Source organism: Streptopelia decaocto, assembly GCF_964273445.1.
Source record: "Streptopelia decaocto genome assembly, chromosome: 7".
Classification (NCBI taxonomy): Eukaryota; Metazoa; Chordata; class Aves; order Columbiformes; family Columbidae; genus Streptopelia; species Streptopelia decaocto.
Genome location: NC_138661.1, coordinates 60,003,953 through 60,017,549, shown reverse-complemented (window position 1 = coordinate 60,017,549; position 13,597 = coordinate 60,003,953). Strand labels below are relative to the sequence as shown.

The following is a 13,597-nucleotide window of genomic DNA, read 5'->3' as shown; positions in this document are numbered from 1 at the left end:
GGATGGGAGAGGCTGCTCTGGCGGCTCAGAACTGCTGCTGCTCACCCAGGGCCTGCCCCAGAGCATCCGCCTGCTGGCACAGCTTTGCCATGGGCTGTTTGATTGCTCCATTGCATCCTAAAATTCTCTTTATTCGAGCTATATTAGTAGTAAGGGAGTTTGATTAAATCTTTATATACTTACTTGCACTTATAGAGTCAGACTTTCCACTATCTTAGGTCAGGACATTTAATATGGTACAGGCTTTGGCCAAGCATCTGTATTTTTAAAAAGGATTTTCAATAAATGGCTTATCCATTGACTCAGGTTGAGGGAGAGGTCATGCCACATATGAAATACCAAGAATTAAAACATTGTGTGCTACAGGGAGGGCCCATTAGTGCTGTAATTACTTTGTTTCAGTAAAAGAAAAAAAGGAGTCAGAAAATATTGAGAGTGGTAGAAACAACCAGTGAAAATCATTTTCTTTACACAGGGGTATATATGGACTAGAGCTAGTCTGGGGTGTCAGAACTATTGCTATCAAGCAGCAAATGGCACTATTATCACTAAACTGAAAGGTCAGCTCTGTTGGAGATGCCAATTATGGGTAATGTATGAGGTGGGTTTCTTAGTCTAATTGGAAAATATTTTCAAAAGACAGTGGAAATCATGTGGGTGAATTGTGAACTTTGTGTTCCTCTAGGCAAATTGCTGGGGTGGATTCCTAAGGGAGATGGGCAAAATGCTTCTAAACTATTGTGATAGATGTCTTTTGGGCACCAGTCCTTGTTAACAGTCTCCTGCCTTTGTCCCGGGTTTATTGTACCAATAGAAACTTTAAAACTACTGATGCAGGAATTCCTATAGACTTTAGGAAATAATCTGTGGGCTTCCACAGGTGGCTGCTATATTCCACCCTATAATTTCCATGTGCATAAATGGAGAGTGAGGAGGAAGTGCTGTCAATGTCTCTGCTTGGAGGAGATTGCAGTGCATCCACCATGGACTCTTTACATCTTTACACATATAAGGACAATAAATAATACATCATACATGCTCACAGGATGTATAAGATTGCCTGCAGCAGCAGCCTCTAGTTTCTTCCTTGCCTCTTGGCCCCTGGATCTGTAACACATTAAAAGCAATTTTTATGTCCTTGATTCCTTTAACCTGGTGAGTTCCTCTGGCCACAAGGATTGTCAGAGAGTCAAAAAATCAGCAGCCCAAGGTATAGTTTTTGCCAATAAACTACTACATGTGGACTAACAGCCCAGGATACAGCACAATTATCTTCCTGTAATAGTGTTACCGGAACAAACTCATTTTGGTCATATTGGTTTGGGGTATTTTCCCAATGCAAAGTTCTTCTCCTTATTTATACTTATCATCACTGTGCACCACTCTGAAAGCTTTCCCTTCTGCTCATGGTCCAAAAATAACATGGTCTGCAAACTGCCAGTGGTGTTTTAAGCTTACTTCAGTTCCTGCAGAAGGGAGAGACTGTGCCCAAGGGCTGACTGCATTTGCTTGCTGCTCTTGCCTCCTGCATTCCTACAGGCTCCTTGAGGAACCCTGTGCCACTGAGGACATGAGGTGCTCGAACAATTAAAAGGACAAAGCATATATTTCATGGCCAGAATCTGGAGGCACAGTTTGATCTAGTGCCTCTTCCATTTTATCAGTAAGTCGTATTACTCTCATTGTAAAATTGTTCCAATCTTGTTTTGTCTCTCTCTTCACAGAGTGATGAGGTCTTAACAGTCATCAAGGCGAAAGCGCAGTGGCCTGCCTGGCAACCTCTGAATGTGTAAGTAAGTAGGGAATAGTATGTCTCAATAGCCTTGTGTTTATGCTGGCTAATGGACCACTTATTATCTCACATAATCATTCGCTCTTGTAAAGAAACAATTTAAAAACATTTTGATAGATGAGTTTTTAAGCTTTTTTTGGTTTTGCCAACAACTACTGCTCTCTTTCGTCTTTAGCATCTCTTCATTTTTTACATGCTTTGGTTCACTGTTACAGGAGGTTTATGCTGTGGTCTGTGTGCCTACATTGAACAATAATGTTTATTCAATCCTTGCTCAAATATATATTGTACTATTCTACATGTAGTACTTTTTTAGCATCCTGTGTCACAAACTGTGACAACGCACTGTGTCGATACAGCAAATTCTCAATCCACCAACAGAAACTCTTAAAGGACTAATTCCTCAAAATGCTTACCTGAAACACTCTATGATATTATAGCATCATGATACTGATAATAGTATAACTATAGTTGTTTTACCAGTGAGAAAGCAAATCCTTCCTCAGATCCCAACTCTGGGTTCTCTGGCACTCAGCATAAAATACGACAAAACCCTTATTTCAGGACACTCTTGAATTTACTGGTTGTCTTTGGGGCAGGGGCGAGGGTCAGGAGTGATGGTTCCTGCATAACTTATTTCTGCTTGACCCAAAGTTCATACTAATTATCCCGGGCCAAATGGGTGAGACTTACAAGAAGTGACTAAAGATGAGAAACCAGTATAAGGGGTCATCCCATTAGCTGAAAGTCAAATTAAGTCCTTGGAGAAGCAGGGCAATTAATCTACTGCAAGACTGTAGGGGCCAGGTAGTCCCATTTCCTTTGTAAAAAGTAGAAGGGAAGCAGTTATTGGAACATCGTGTCTGTTTTTGTCATCTGTTTTTCGGAAGGTATGTGAAAATTTTGAGGTTAGTCAGAAAAAAGCTGCAAAAGAGTTCAGTTTTTAGAAAACATCCCCTGCCATAAGAGGCTTAGAAACTCTTAAGCAGCTTAGGACTTAAGCTATTCAGTTTATCCCCTCCCTGCTGAAAAAAAAAAAAAAAAATAAAAAAAAAAATAAAAAAAAAAAAAAAAGTAAGGGTTAGGAGGTGAGCACAGCTTAAGTAGTGAAAAGATTTCTGATAGCTGATCCTTCTTTAATCTAGAAAAAAAGAACCAAACCCACAACCAACTATGAAATCCCTCGTAGCATGGAATCTAAAGAAATTAGTGACAAGCAAATTCTCACTAAAGGTATAGGAAAAGGCTTTAACAGTGTGACTGACCTTCAGAGCAGCTTACCTGAACATCAGATGGATTTTCCATCCCTTGAATGTATTTTAACCCTGAGACAGAGTTGTAGGGTCTGCACGGGAATCGTGGGTTAGGCTGCATTTTGTCTGCTGCTATGCAAGCGGTCAGTCAAAATGACAGTAATGGCTTGCTCTATTTATGGTCTTATTCCCCTGAAATGGTCAGTATTTGGATTTGGTAGTGTTTGCCATGTAGTAGTTGTCGATTGCATATTTTTCATTGCTGTTTTCTTTCCATTCACTCCAAATTAGCACTTTAAAATGGAAACTTTTGTCGATTTCTCTGTTCTGTGAGGTCTCTGACTGAAAGAAGCCATTCTTTTTTCCCTTCCAATTTCAGTTATTTTCCTGAAGCAACATTTCTGTATAGTGTTTCTGTATCAAAGTGAACAATACTAGTAGGAACTGACTGCTCTGGCTGCTTGGAAGGCTTTGGCATTGACAGGAAAGCAGGTTTGTACTTTGTTAATGGGAAGATGGAGCGAGGATTTCCTGCTCCAGAGTCTCAATCCATCATCTTTCAAATACACTGAATATATTACATGGCAAAAAATCAAAGCTAATTAAAGCATGTTGCCCCTGGTCATAACAACTAATTTAATACAGCACAAAATACTTTAATAGTTTAATACTTCACAAAAAAGTTGAGAGTGAACAACTTCTGATACTTTCTAGGCATGTTCTTTAACAGACATGCCTGCAAATGTTTCTACAACATCCTCTAGATGATCTTCCAGTCAATTCTTATCTTTTCTATATGGTAATTCCCACCTTTCAATAATATCAAAAGCGCTAAAACTTGGTATTTGTGCTTTAAAATGCTGCACAAGGTCTTCCCTAGCAAATGTTCCTTCACAGGTAGTGTTAGAATTTTGGCTTTTTTTTTTTTTTTAATCATACAACATGCTTTTTCCTTTTTATTCCATTTAAAAATATGATCTAAGCTTCAAAGGAAGACAAAATTTTCAATAACCATTAACTTCTGGTATTAGTTTCCCATTTGCTGTTATGAATGGTCCTTCTTGGAATTTAGATTGGAGTTGTGCAAGTATTGGATAATGACTGCTCAGGATAAACATTTGGTGTATTATTATGTGTAATGCAGCTAAATTACTAGTCAAGAATTGACTTAAAGTCATTAATAACCTTCTTCTGCATAATCATTAGTTGTATATCTAATACACAGTAAGGTGTGATAGTGGTGCTAAAGTGGCGTTACAATGTGTCATAATATACACATGAGACTAAAAACCTTCCTGAATATGTTTTGTAGCAATTATAAAATGCATAATACTAGTGACCCAATTTACAGAAACCGAAAGTGTCCAAAGTTGGCAAATTCAGCCTGTTCACACTTCAAAGTTTACCTTCAGATTCCATATGGCAATTTTGATTGCTAACACTATCCAAGTTACAGTACCAAGTTAGTTATGGTGATTACACTTAAAATCAGAGGGAGGAGGGGAACAATTACCTGCAAAACTTGTGAGAGGGCTGTGAGAGAATGTATTTCATAGAATCATAAAATGTCCTGAGTTGGAAGGGACCCACAAGTATCACAGTATCACACAGTATCACAGTATGTTTGGGATTGGAAGAGACCTCAAAAGATCATCTAGTCCAATCCCGCTGCTGGAGCAGGAACACCTAGGTGAGGTCGCACAGGAACATGTCCAGGCGGGTTTTGAATGTCTCCAGAGAAGGAGACTCCACAACTTCCCTGGGCAGCCTGTTCCAGTGTCTGTCACCCTTACTGAGAAGAAGTTTCTTCTCAAATTTAAGTGGAACCTCTTGTGTTCCAGCTTGATCCCATTACCCCTTGTCCTATCATTGTTTGCCACCGAGAAGAGCCTGGCTCCATCCCCATGGCACTCACCCTTTATATATTTATAAACATTAATAAGGTCCCCCCTTAGTCTCCTCTTCTCCAAACTAAAGAGACCCAGCTCCCTCAGCCTTTCTTCAGAAGGGAGGTGCTCCACTCCCTTAATCATCTTCGTTGCCCTACGCTGGACTCTCTCCAGCAGTTCCCTGTCCTTCTGGAACTGAGGGGCCCAGAACTGGACACAATATTCCAGATGTGGTCTCACCAGGGCGGAGTAGAGGGGAAGGAGGACCTCTCTCGATCTACTAACCACCCCCCTTGGACCCTCCCCTCCCCTCCCCTGTCCTCCCCTCCCCTCCCTTCCCTTCCCTTCCCTTTTTTCTTCCTATCATTCATGTTCATTATTCTCCATCCAGTTTCTTATCCAGGGCACCAGCATGCAAAAAAACTCTCCTGAGCTGTTGCATGCAGGAGCATTTTTGGGTGAGCTTTGTGAACCAGTTTTATGGTTGTCCAACTGAGACAGCAATATTTGGAGCATGAGAAGTGCCAGACGAAGTAATAAAACAGTTTGCTGTTACTTACGTCTGTATTACCAAGCTGTGTGTTTGAAATGCTGACTTCAAAGTACTTGCAGGGAATGCATTCTTCCTTGAGTGTAATGGTATCAGTATACAGCATGCTGTCAAATGAAAGTAGTTTTTCTTATCTTACTTGTATAAACAAGAACACAGTTCATTGCTCCCTTCTTCACAGCTGTGTTTCAGGCAGAATCAAATTTTACTTTCATATTCAGCCGCAAATCATTGGCCTTTGATGGTATGGAGGATAAAATACAGTAAATACAGATAGTACAACTGGTATCCAAATCTGCATAACTGGTACCTGTAAAATAATCAGACATGGACAGAAGAATTTTGGGATAAAGACAGCAAGACTTTTAAAGACAGCATGCATCAAATTCCACAGGAGCTAATACCTTTAAAATCTTGCCTTGAATTGCCTTCCCCCAAATATATGTGGGTTTTGGTGTTTTTTTTACTGTATTTGTTATGCCTTTATTTCAAATCCAGACATCTCTATTGTGGAATCCAGCTTTTTCATTCAACACACCCTTTTATCTGAATAAGAGCTTGTCAGGATAAACCACCAGAAGAAAACATGTACAAATCCTGATGAATTAGTCCCACTCTATAATGTGAGTTACAGAGCCAGTTACAAAGAGAAAAATGGGACTTTTTGGGGAGGTGTGGGGACAGTCAGCTGTCAAACATGGTCACTATGTCCTCTGCGATTCCTCACCATCAGGGAAAGGCATTATCATACATGTCTTTCTTTTATATAACAGCATGTTTGTCATGATGGTTGGGGAGTAGGAGAAAGCACATTCTTCAGGTGGATCTCCACTCTTACAAAATGGCAGGACCTCCAAGCCAAGATACAACATCAGAACAAGGAATATAATTTCTCCATATAGTCCTCAGGTCTCTGAAAAAAAGAGTGAAATTGAAAATGGAGCATTGAACAGGAGTCACAGATTAATAGACATCTCTCTGGATGGCTTCTGACATTTCAAAAATATATCTAGTGTAAGTACATGGCTCTTTCATAATATAGGCAAAGGGAGAAGTATCTGAATAGTAACTCGATGTGCCTAATCACTTTTTTGTAATTCCTGTAAACCACAAGAGCATTCAGCCCTATGCGATAGTGTGGAATATGGACTTCCATGTACATATAGCCTAACACTGATAAATACAAACATGAGTCAGACAAAGGATGGAAATTATTCTGCAGTATGTCATATATTCCTTTATTAAACACTCAGTGCCTTATAGACTATTAAATACTGTTGCAGACAGTGTGTTTTTCCAAGTATTTTCATGTCTTCTTTCTGGCTTATCCTGATACATAAAAGGGCAATATTGATTTGAAAAACAAACAAAAAATTAATTTAAAGAGTAGCTTTAACTTATTGCCCTAAAACCTTTCAGATTCAAATAACAAACTGGCAAGAAGATCTCACTTCCCTGCATAAATTATCTGCCTGTTTCCCATTCCTTTCCTGCCAGAGTTTCAGTCTGCACCCCTTTCTAGGAGTAAGAATATGTTTGGATAGGGGTCTCCAGCAGTATGATTGTAATTATTGCTAAGCACATAAAGTGTGTTTTAATTATTGTGGTTTTTTAGTTTGTTTAATTATTTTTGTCTTCATAGATCAACCTATATTTCAATGCAAAAATTAAAGTTATGTTATTTATGAAATAGCATAGTGAGAATACCTGGCATTAAAATATTAGGTGTTTCTGAAATACTCACAAGCATTATTTTTCATACTCCTCTCTCATTTATCTTCTCCTTTTATGTGAAACCACCACTGTTTTCCAGTGTTTTTACCTCCTCAGTCCCTTCTTATTTACAACCAAGCACATCAAAGTGACAGGCATTCTTCTTTATTATAATTCTGAACTATTTGAAATTTGGAAAATTATCCCCTCCTTCCTTATGTCTCTTCTGTTTCCATTTCACTTCTTCCTGCTGTTTGCATGAATAGTCATCATCATGTGGTTTTCCTCTGCTTCTTGATCATGTGCAGAACTTACTCTTTTTCTCGTCCATTTAAACAGTTCATCCCCATTTATTTGGAGATTTCCTGAAAACACTTCAGTAAGCACTCAAAAGTGAAGCTTAGCTCAAAAGGAGGCCTATTCCTTTATACTCCAGATGGATAGGACTATTTAGTCCAGTTAGTATGGTTATCTCATCACGCCCTATAAATTAACCCATCAATCCCCTTCTATTTCAAGTTTTGCATATCCCTGACATCTTTTGTCTGACTATGACGATATTAGGACTGTTTTTCTTGGCTTGCAAGGAGGATATCAGAAAATGCAGCAGCATATTCCCAAGTATGGTTTTCATCATTGAGATGACAGATAATATGACTAAACTGGGCAACAAACTGTTTTAGAAATCAAATGAAGGATCTTCTATAGAAAGGTGAGGGGAAATGCAGAGATGCTGTGATACAAAATATGCTTGAGTTGATGGATCATACTAGGAGAAAATGATAACATACTCTTCTGCATTTTCCTTCTGTTGTTCTTGAGTGAAACCTCTTTCAGTCTTTGCTTTCTTCCAGAATTCTTCTGCCATAATTTGAGCAAAAAATGTTTGTTGTATGTTTTGATCCTACGGTGAATTTGCTATGATCAATGAGTCTTAATCACAGCATTTGGGAATCAAAAGCCAAGCCACAGATGAGTAGGGAATTTCTTCTATTTTGTTTGTTTCTCATGTTACTTCTTTTTTACTTACATTTTTTACTTTTTGCCTTTTTTTTTTTTTTTTTTTTTTTTTTTTTACTTTACTATAATCTTCTAGTATTCTTGTGCCCACAAAACTTCTCTTCCTTAAAGTAGCTTCCATATTTAGGTCATTGAACTATTACTTAGAGGTTGTTAAATGGAGAACCACTTAGGTCATAAATAGAGCTCTTTACTGTCTTCTGAAATGTAAAGAAATAACACTCTCTCTTCATCTTATGCTTTATTGTTAAGGATCTCACTTTACTGTCTGATATTGTACTCTTTACAACTTATACACCCTTAATGTGGTGTTGTTTCACTGATAAGTATCTTTGTGTAAAGCTACACAAGTTATGTATACTTTTACTTAAAAGAAGTCTTCAGCAGTGAAAACAGCTTTGCTAACCATTTGTGACTGCAAATGTTATTATCTAATCAGTTCCATCAGATGGCAGAGAGCTGAAACATAAACATTATCCATGTAAACATCATGTGTTGCTGAATTTCTCAGTTGACCTTCTCACATGTTGCAAGTTGTGTGAGGTTCACAGAGAGGCTAATTTACAAAAGGACATTGGAAGACACTTAGGCAACCATTTGCTATAAACACCTAATTCTAGGACTTTCAGTTCCTGAAGTGTTTACATACCTAAATAGCTATTAGTAACATTACTAAATGCATAAAAATACAACCAGCTTTCAGTGTTCTCAAAGTTCACTACATTTTCACAGGATGAGAGGACCGCTGTCAAACTAAACCATATTAACTTCCATAATTTAGTTGTTGCCCTGCCTGTTTTATCAGTGAGGGCCTGATCTTCACGTAAAATTCCAACCAGCAACATATGCAGTGCGAGATTTACTATCACATATCACGTTCTATTGGCTCAAGCCTTGACATTTTTTATGGAATAATTAAATATTTATTAGCCAAGGAAAGAAAGCAATCACTAGGATTTGCCTCTCACAAAAAGGGAAGGCGAGACAGAAGAGTCCTCTGAAGGAGATTGATGGGTAAAATGTTTGGCAATCAGTGAGTTAACCAGCTTTGTAAGATGGAGAAGGGGTATATGTGGAATAAGTACAGATCAGTAGATCAGTTGCATGTTCTCATTAATTAGAAATCAGTCTGTCTTTATTTTGTGGCACTTATGCAGTGGTAATAGCTTTTTCAGTTCCCTGGCAGCCTTGGAAGAGAGGCTGCTCCTGGCAAACAAAAATATTTTGTTCCATTTCCAGGGTTGTTTTTTTTTAATAACACCATCACATTACTGAAAATACATGTCGAATGCATCAATTATGTGAATTTTGAAAAAGAAAACACTTAGATTTGTCTCTTTTTTTGACTGATATTTGCTGAATTCAACTTGAGACAGTGTTTGTGTTCACTCAAAAATGCACTTTTAAAGGAGATGATAATTTGCAAATAATTTGCTTAGATCTAGCTGAAATTGATTTTCTATTACTTGCTTAATTTCTCTGTGCTGGAAAAAAAAGACAAAATTACATACATTTGTATTACATTTGTAATAAATGGAGTAGATTTTTAGAATTAAGATTTCAAGTAGACATTTCCTTCTGGGTTGTCCTATAAAACAAATATGTTATATAAGTAATCTTTTTTAAGATTTTCTGAAAATCTTTCAGAAGGAATCTATTTTAGGATTTATGTAATTGATCTTCATACCTATCTACCTGGATAATTTGAGAAATTAATTTACCTATCCAGCCATGTGAATTATCTATTTTGTTCTAAATGGCATATGTGGATAAAATATACATGCACACTTGCCACGATTGAAGTTGGCATTTTTCCTTTAATAAGCACTATATTAAAAATATTTACAGGCTATATTCAAAATCAGTACCTTGTTGTGCTACCTACTTTTGGAGTAATCTGGTTTGGAGAGCTTCATGCAGAGACTTTTGGAGGAAGAAGAAACAGATGCCCAGAGCAGTTTCATGGCTCTGATCAGTGATCCTGTGAAAAACCAAAAATCTGTTTTCTTCCTGTTTGTTTGTTGCCTCTGATTTTGCTAAATCGGAGCTAGTGTTAACAACTTGCTTATTTTCTTGTATCATCTTTTAATTTTGACGTGGTTCACTGCAGTTAATTATTGTAAATATTAAAGCATTTCAGACAGGGTTGGTATGTGCTGAAACCATCTGTGACAACAGCACAGGTCTGAGCCAGCTGGGCCATTCTGAACAAGAGCAGAGAAGGTACAGTTGTGCAGCCTTCAGACCAGATTAGTCCCCAGCATGTCCAAACACACCAAAAGAAAACCATCTTGTACAAGCTTATATGTTACAATTGCACCTTAAGTGACCTTCCTACAGAACTGCTACACTTTCTGTAGGGACAGACAGCACTTATTCTGAGCCGATAGTGTTTGTTTAACCGCTCAGGAAATCCATATAACCAAATACGGTCCATTTAGTTGTGTCATTATAAAATGAGCCCACCTGTTTGCACAGCCGTTATCCCGGGATGCTCCATGCCAGCACAAGGACGTGCTGGGTGGCTCATTAACTTCCTGACACCTCCTGGTTCCATGTGGATGCTCCTATGGACCGAACCCCAACAGAAACCCTTTTCCTCCAGAGCCAGATGTTTGCTGTGTGTAACTCAGAATGCCAATGGCAGTGCCAAATGATGTTCTCTGCTAAATCTATATTAATCAGCACTGAGAGGGGAAGATTCAAATCAATGCACCTTTCAGCTTTGATAACAAAGAGGCTTTAGATAAAAAATAATGAAATGCCCAGAGCCCTAGAGACCAGAGGCCTGACAATGTCTGTAAGTTAATTCTGTGAATTAGTCTTCCTAGAGCATCTTATTAAGGGTTGATAGAACTATTCACAAGTACCACGCTAAACTCCTCATAGCAGACAAACTAAAATTAATTGAAAAGTACCTACTAATTTTCTTTAATCAATTTTCATAGAGAAGTTCTGAATTTTGCAGTCACTCTGGTCCCTATGCATCCACTTAAATGATTTCAAATGAAGTGAAATTGTACCTTTACTTCTTTCAAAATGTTATGTAGTCACACAAGTTTTGTGTGGTGTCCAGGTGAGTAAATTCTGAGACTAGCTGCTCATTTTCAGATGATGTAATTCTTGCTGTCCCATTATGAATGCTGAAATGACTCCCTGTCCTGCCATGCAATGTACTTCCCATAAATAACTGATATAAGAATGTAATTGATAAAAATATAGATTAGAAATGAGTAAATTATTCAGTTGCTTAATTAATCACATCCTCAGGCTACCCAGATGAGAATTAAAAGGAGTACATGTTTGAACATGGATACTTGTTTTTGGGTTTAACTGGCATTCTGAACAGCAAAATACAGACTGACCTGCAGTTAACCAGATGTAATGGGCATAGCTTAAATTTTATCTATCGTTTTCTCCAAAGTGATAAGAAAAGCTCATATCATAGCGCTTTAATCATCTATTCACTGTATATGATTAACATTTGATTATACAAATTGATTATAAACACTTCCACCTAATGATTTGAAAAACAAATCATGCAGGTATAATTTCACCTAGTGTGACTAAGAGTCAGCAGAGGGTTATACAGAAAGCTTATTATTTACTGCTAATACTTATATTCCTCATAATGCTTATTTTTCTTGCACATTTGTGAGATGTTTTCTGCTAACTGAATGCTGCATTTACCTTCCACTTCCTCCATACTTTTAAGAGATTATGGCTCAGATATTTTCTTGTTTACAAGTTTATAAATCCTTCCATAGCTGCATTTAACTTTTTGAACACCTTACGACAGGCATATGGTTACATTACCTTTATGCTTCTTTTAATAAGAGAAAGTGAATGTAGTTAATCCTCTTGTTATAAATAAAAGTGTACTATAAAGCCAAGAAGCTGTTAAATCTTTTGGTGAGAAAAAGGTGAAAACATATGAAGGGCCGGGACATTATTTTAATTAAAAGAAAATAATATAGGTCACATGGGCGACTATTTGTGAGGCTGGGGGTGCACCTGGTGACTTCAGAGCATTTGTGACATAGTGGAACTTCAGTGGCTCTGTGTTTAGGGAGCTGAAGTGCAAAAGGTGCACAGTGGGGTTCACAGTCCTATTCTAAAAAAAAAAACCCATGCTATTTTGGACACCAATAATGTTTCATGCTACAATAGATTTTTTTTAAAGACTTTTTTCTTTTTTCCTTTAATACAATGAGAGAACTGTGAATAGTATGTCCCTTGCAGAATCATATTGATTCATATTATATATAATATATAATTGAATATATATGTAATATATAATTCAACAGATTGAATCATTATATAGAATGCATTATAAAATTAATAGCAGTAATACTACAGAAAAAGCAAAACAGTACTGTAAAGCTCCATAGAGACATGATCTTTATTACAAAGCTCAATACTCCCTCAACTTTAGATTATTTTCTTTAAAAGATCAATTAATATCTACACTACAGATAAATTCTTTTGTTGGTGTGCATGGTAATGCCATTAATGTTAGCTGATTTACTCCAAAGCTAAGGTGCAAATAATTTCATCAGTGTGTAACTGTTCATTTAGCATGTGGGACAATTTCTTACATTTGACCTTCCTCATGTGAATAACTGTGATTTGTGAGAGTACAGTCTCTCTATATGTAAAGTGGATAGCACAAACAGATCAAAAAGAATAACTTAATAAAAAATAAAACTTAAATAATTGTCATGTTAAGATAGTGTAAAATTGTTGCCTGGAGCAAACCTTAATGACCATCTACAGGATTCTTGGGGGGTAAAAATAGCTTATGTTAACTGCAGCTAATAGCTTAGAGTATCAACAGATCTTTGACCACAGTATTGGAACAGTACTTGGCTAACACATGGCTGGGAAGTGGGCCATAAAAACCCAACCAGTCGTTGCCATTATAACAGCAACATTACTGTACTTGAAGTACAATACTGGGATTTTCATTCAATAACAGCTGCATCCAGGAAAATAAAACTTCCAGCAAAGAAATAATTAAATTTGTACAAGCCTGTCTCATTGATGAAAAGTCATGATGAAAATTGAAAATAAAAGGATCTAAAATTGCTAGTAGCTAAAGTATGAAGAATTCATACAAGGAATAGGCTGATGAACTGTCTGAGTTACAAATTTATTCTCAGTGACTTGCCATTGTAATGAAGTGGGATGAGTGAAATGTGGTTTATATTTGACATCTCACTGGATCTCTGTTATCCTGAAAGAAAAGATATGAGTTTTTTGCTGAAGAATTATGATGTGCTTTTCCCTTGACAGATGAGTTTATTTAAATTTTGAGACACTTGAAAGTATTTTTAAGTCCCTAAGTGGCTCTCTTCAAGTACTGGTACACTTCTATAAG

The 13,597-nt window shown here is 37.2% G+C and overlaps 1 protein-coding gene across 1 annotated transcript in view; it reads left to right on the top strand.

The window, feature by feature from the left end:
* Window positions 1-13,597, top strand: part of SPON1 (spondin 1) — a 192,171-nt gene that overhangs the window by 157,260 nt on the left and 21,314 nt on the right. Inside the window, exon 7 of the mRNA XM_082059584.1 lies at window positions 1,725-1,789. Coding sequence (XP_081915710.1) covers window positions 1,725-1,789 — 65 coding nt within the window. The remainder of the gene's footprint in view (window positions 1-1,724; window positions 1,790-13,597) is intronic.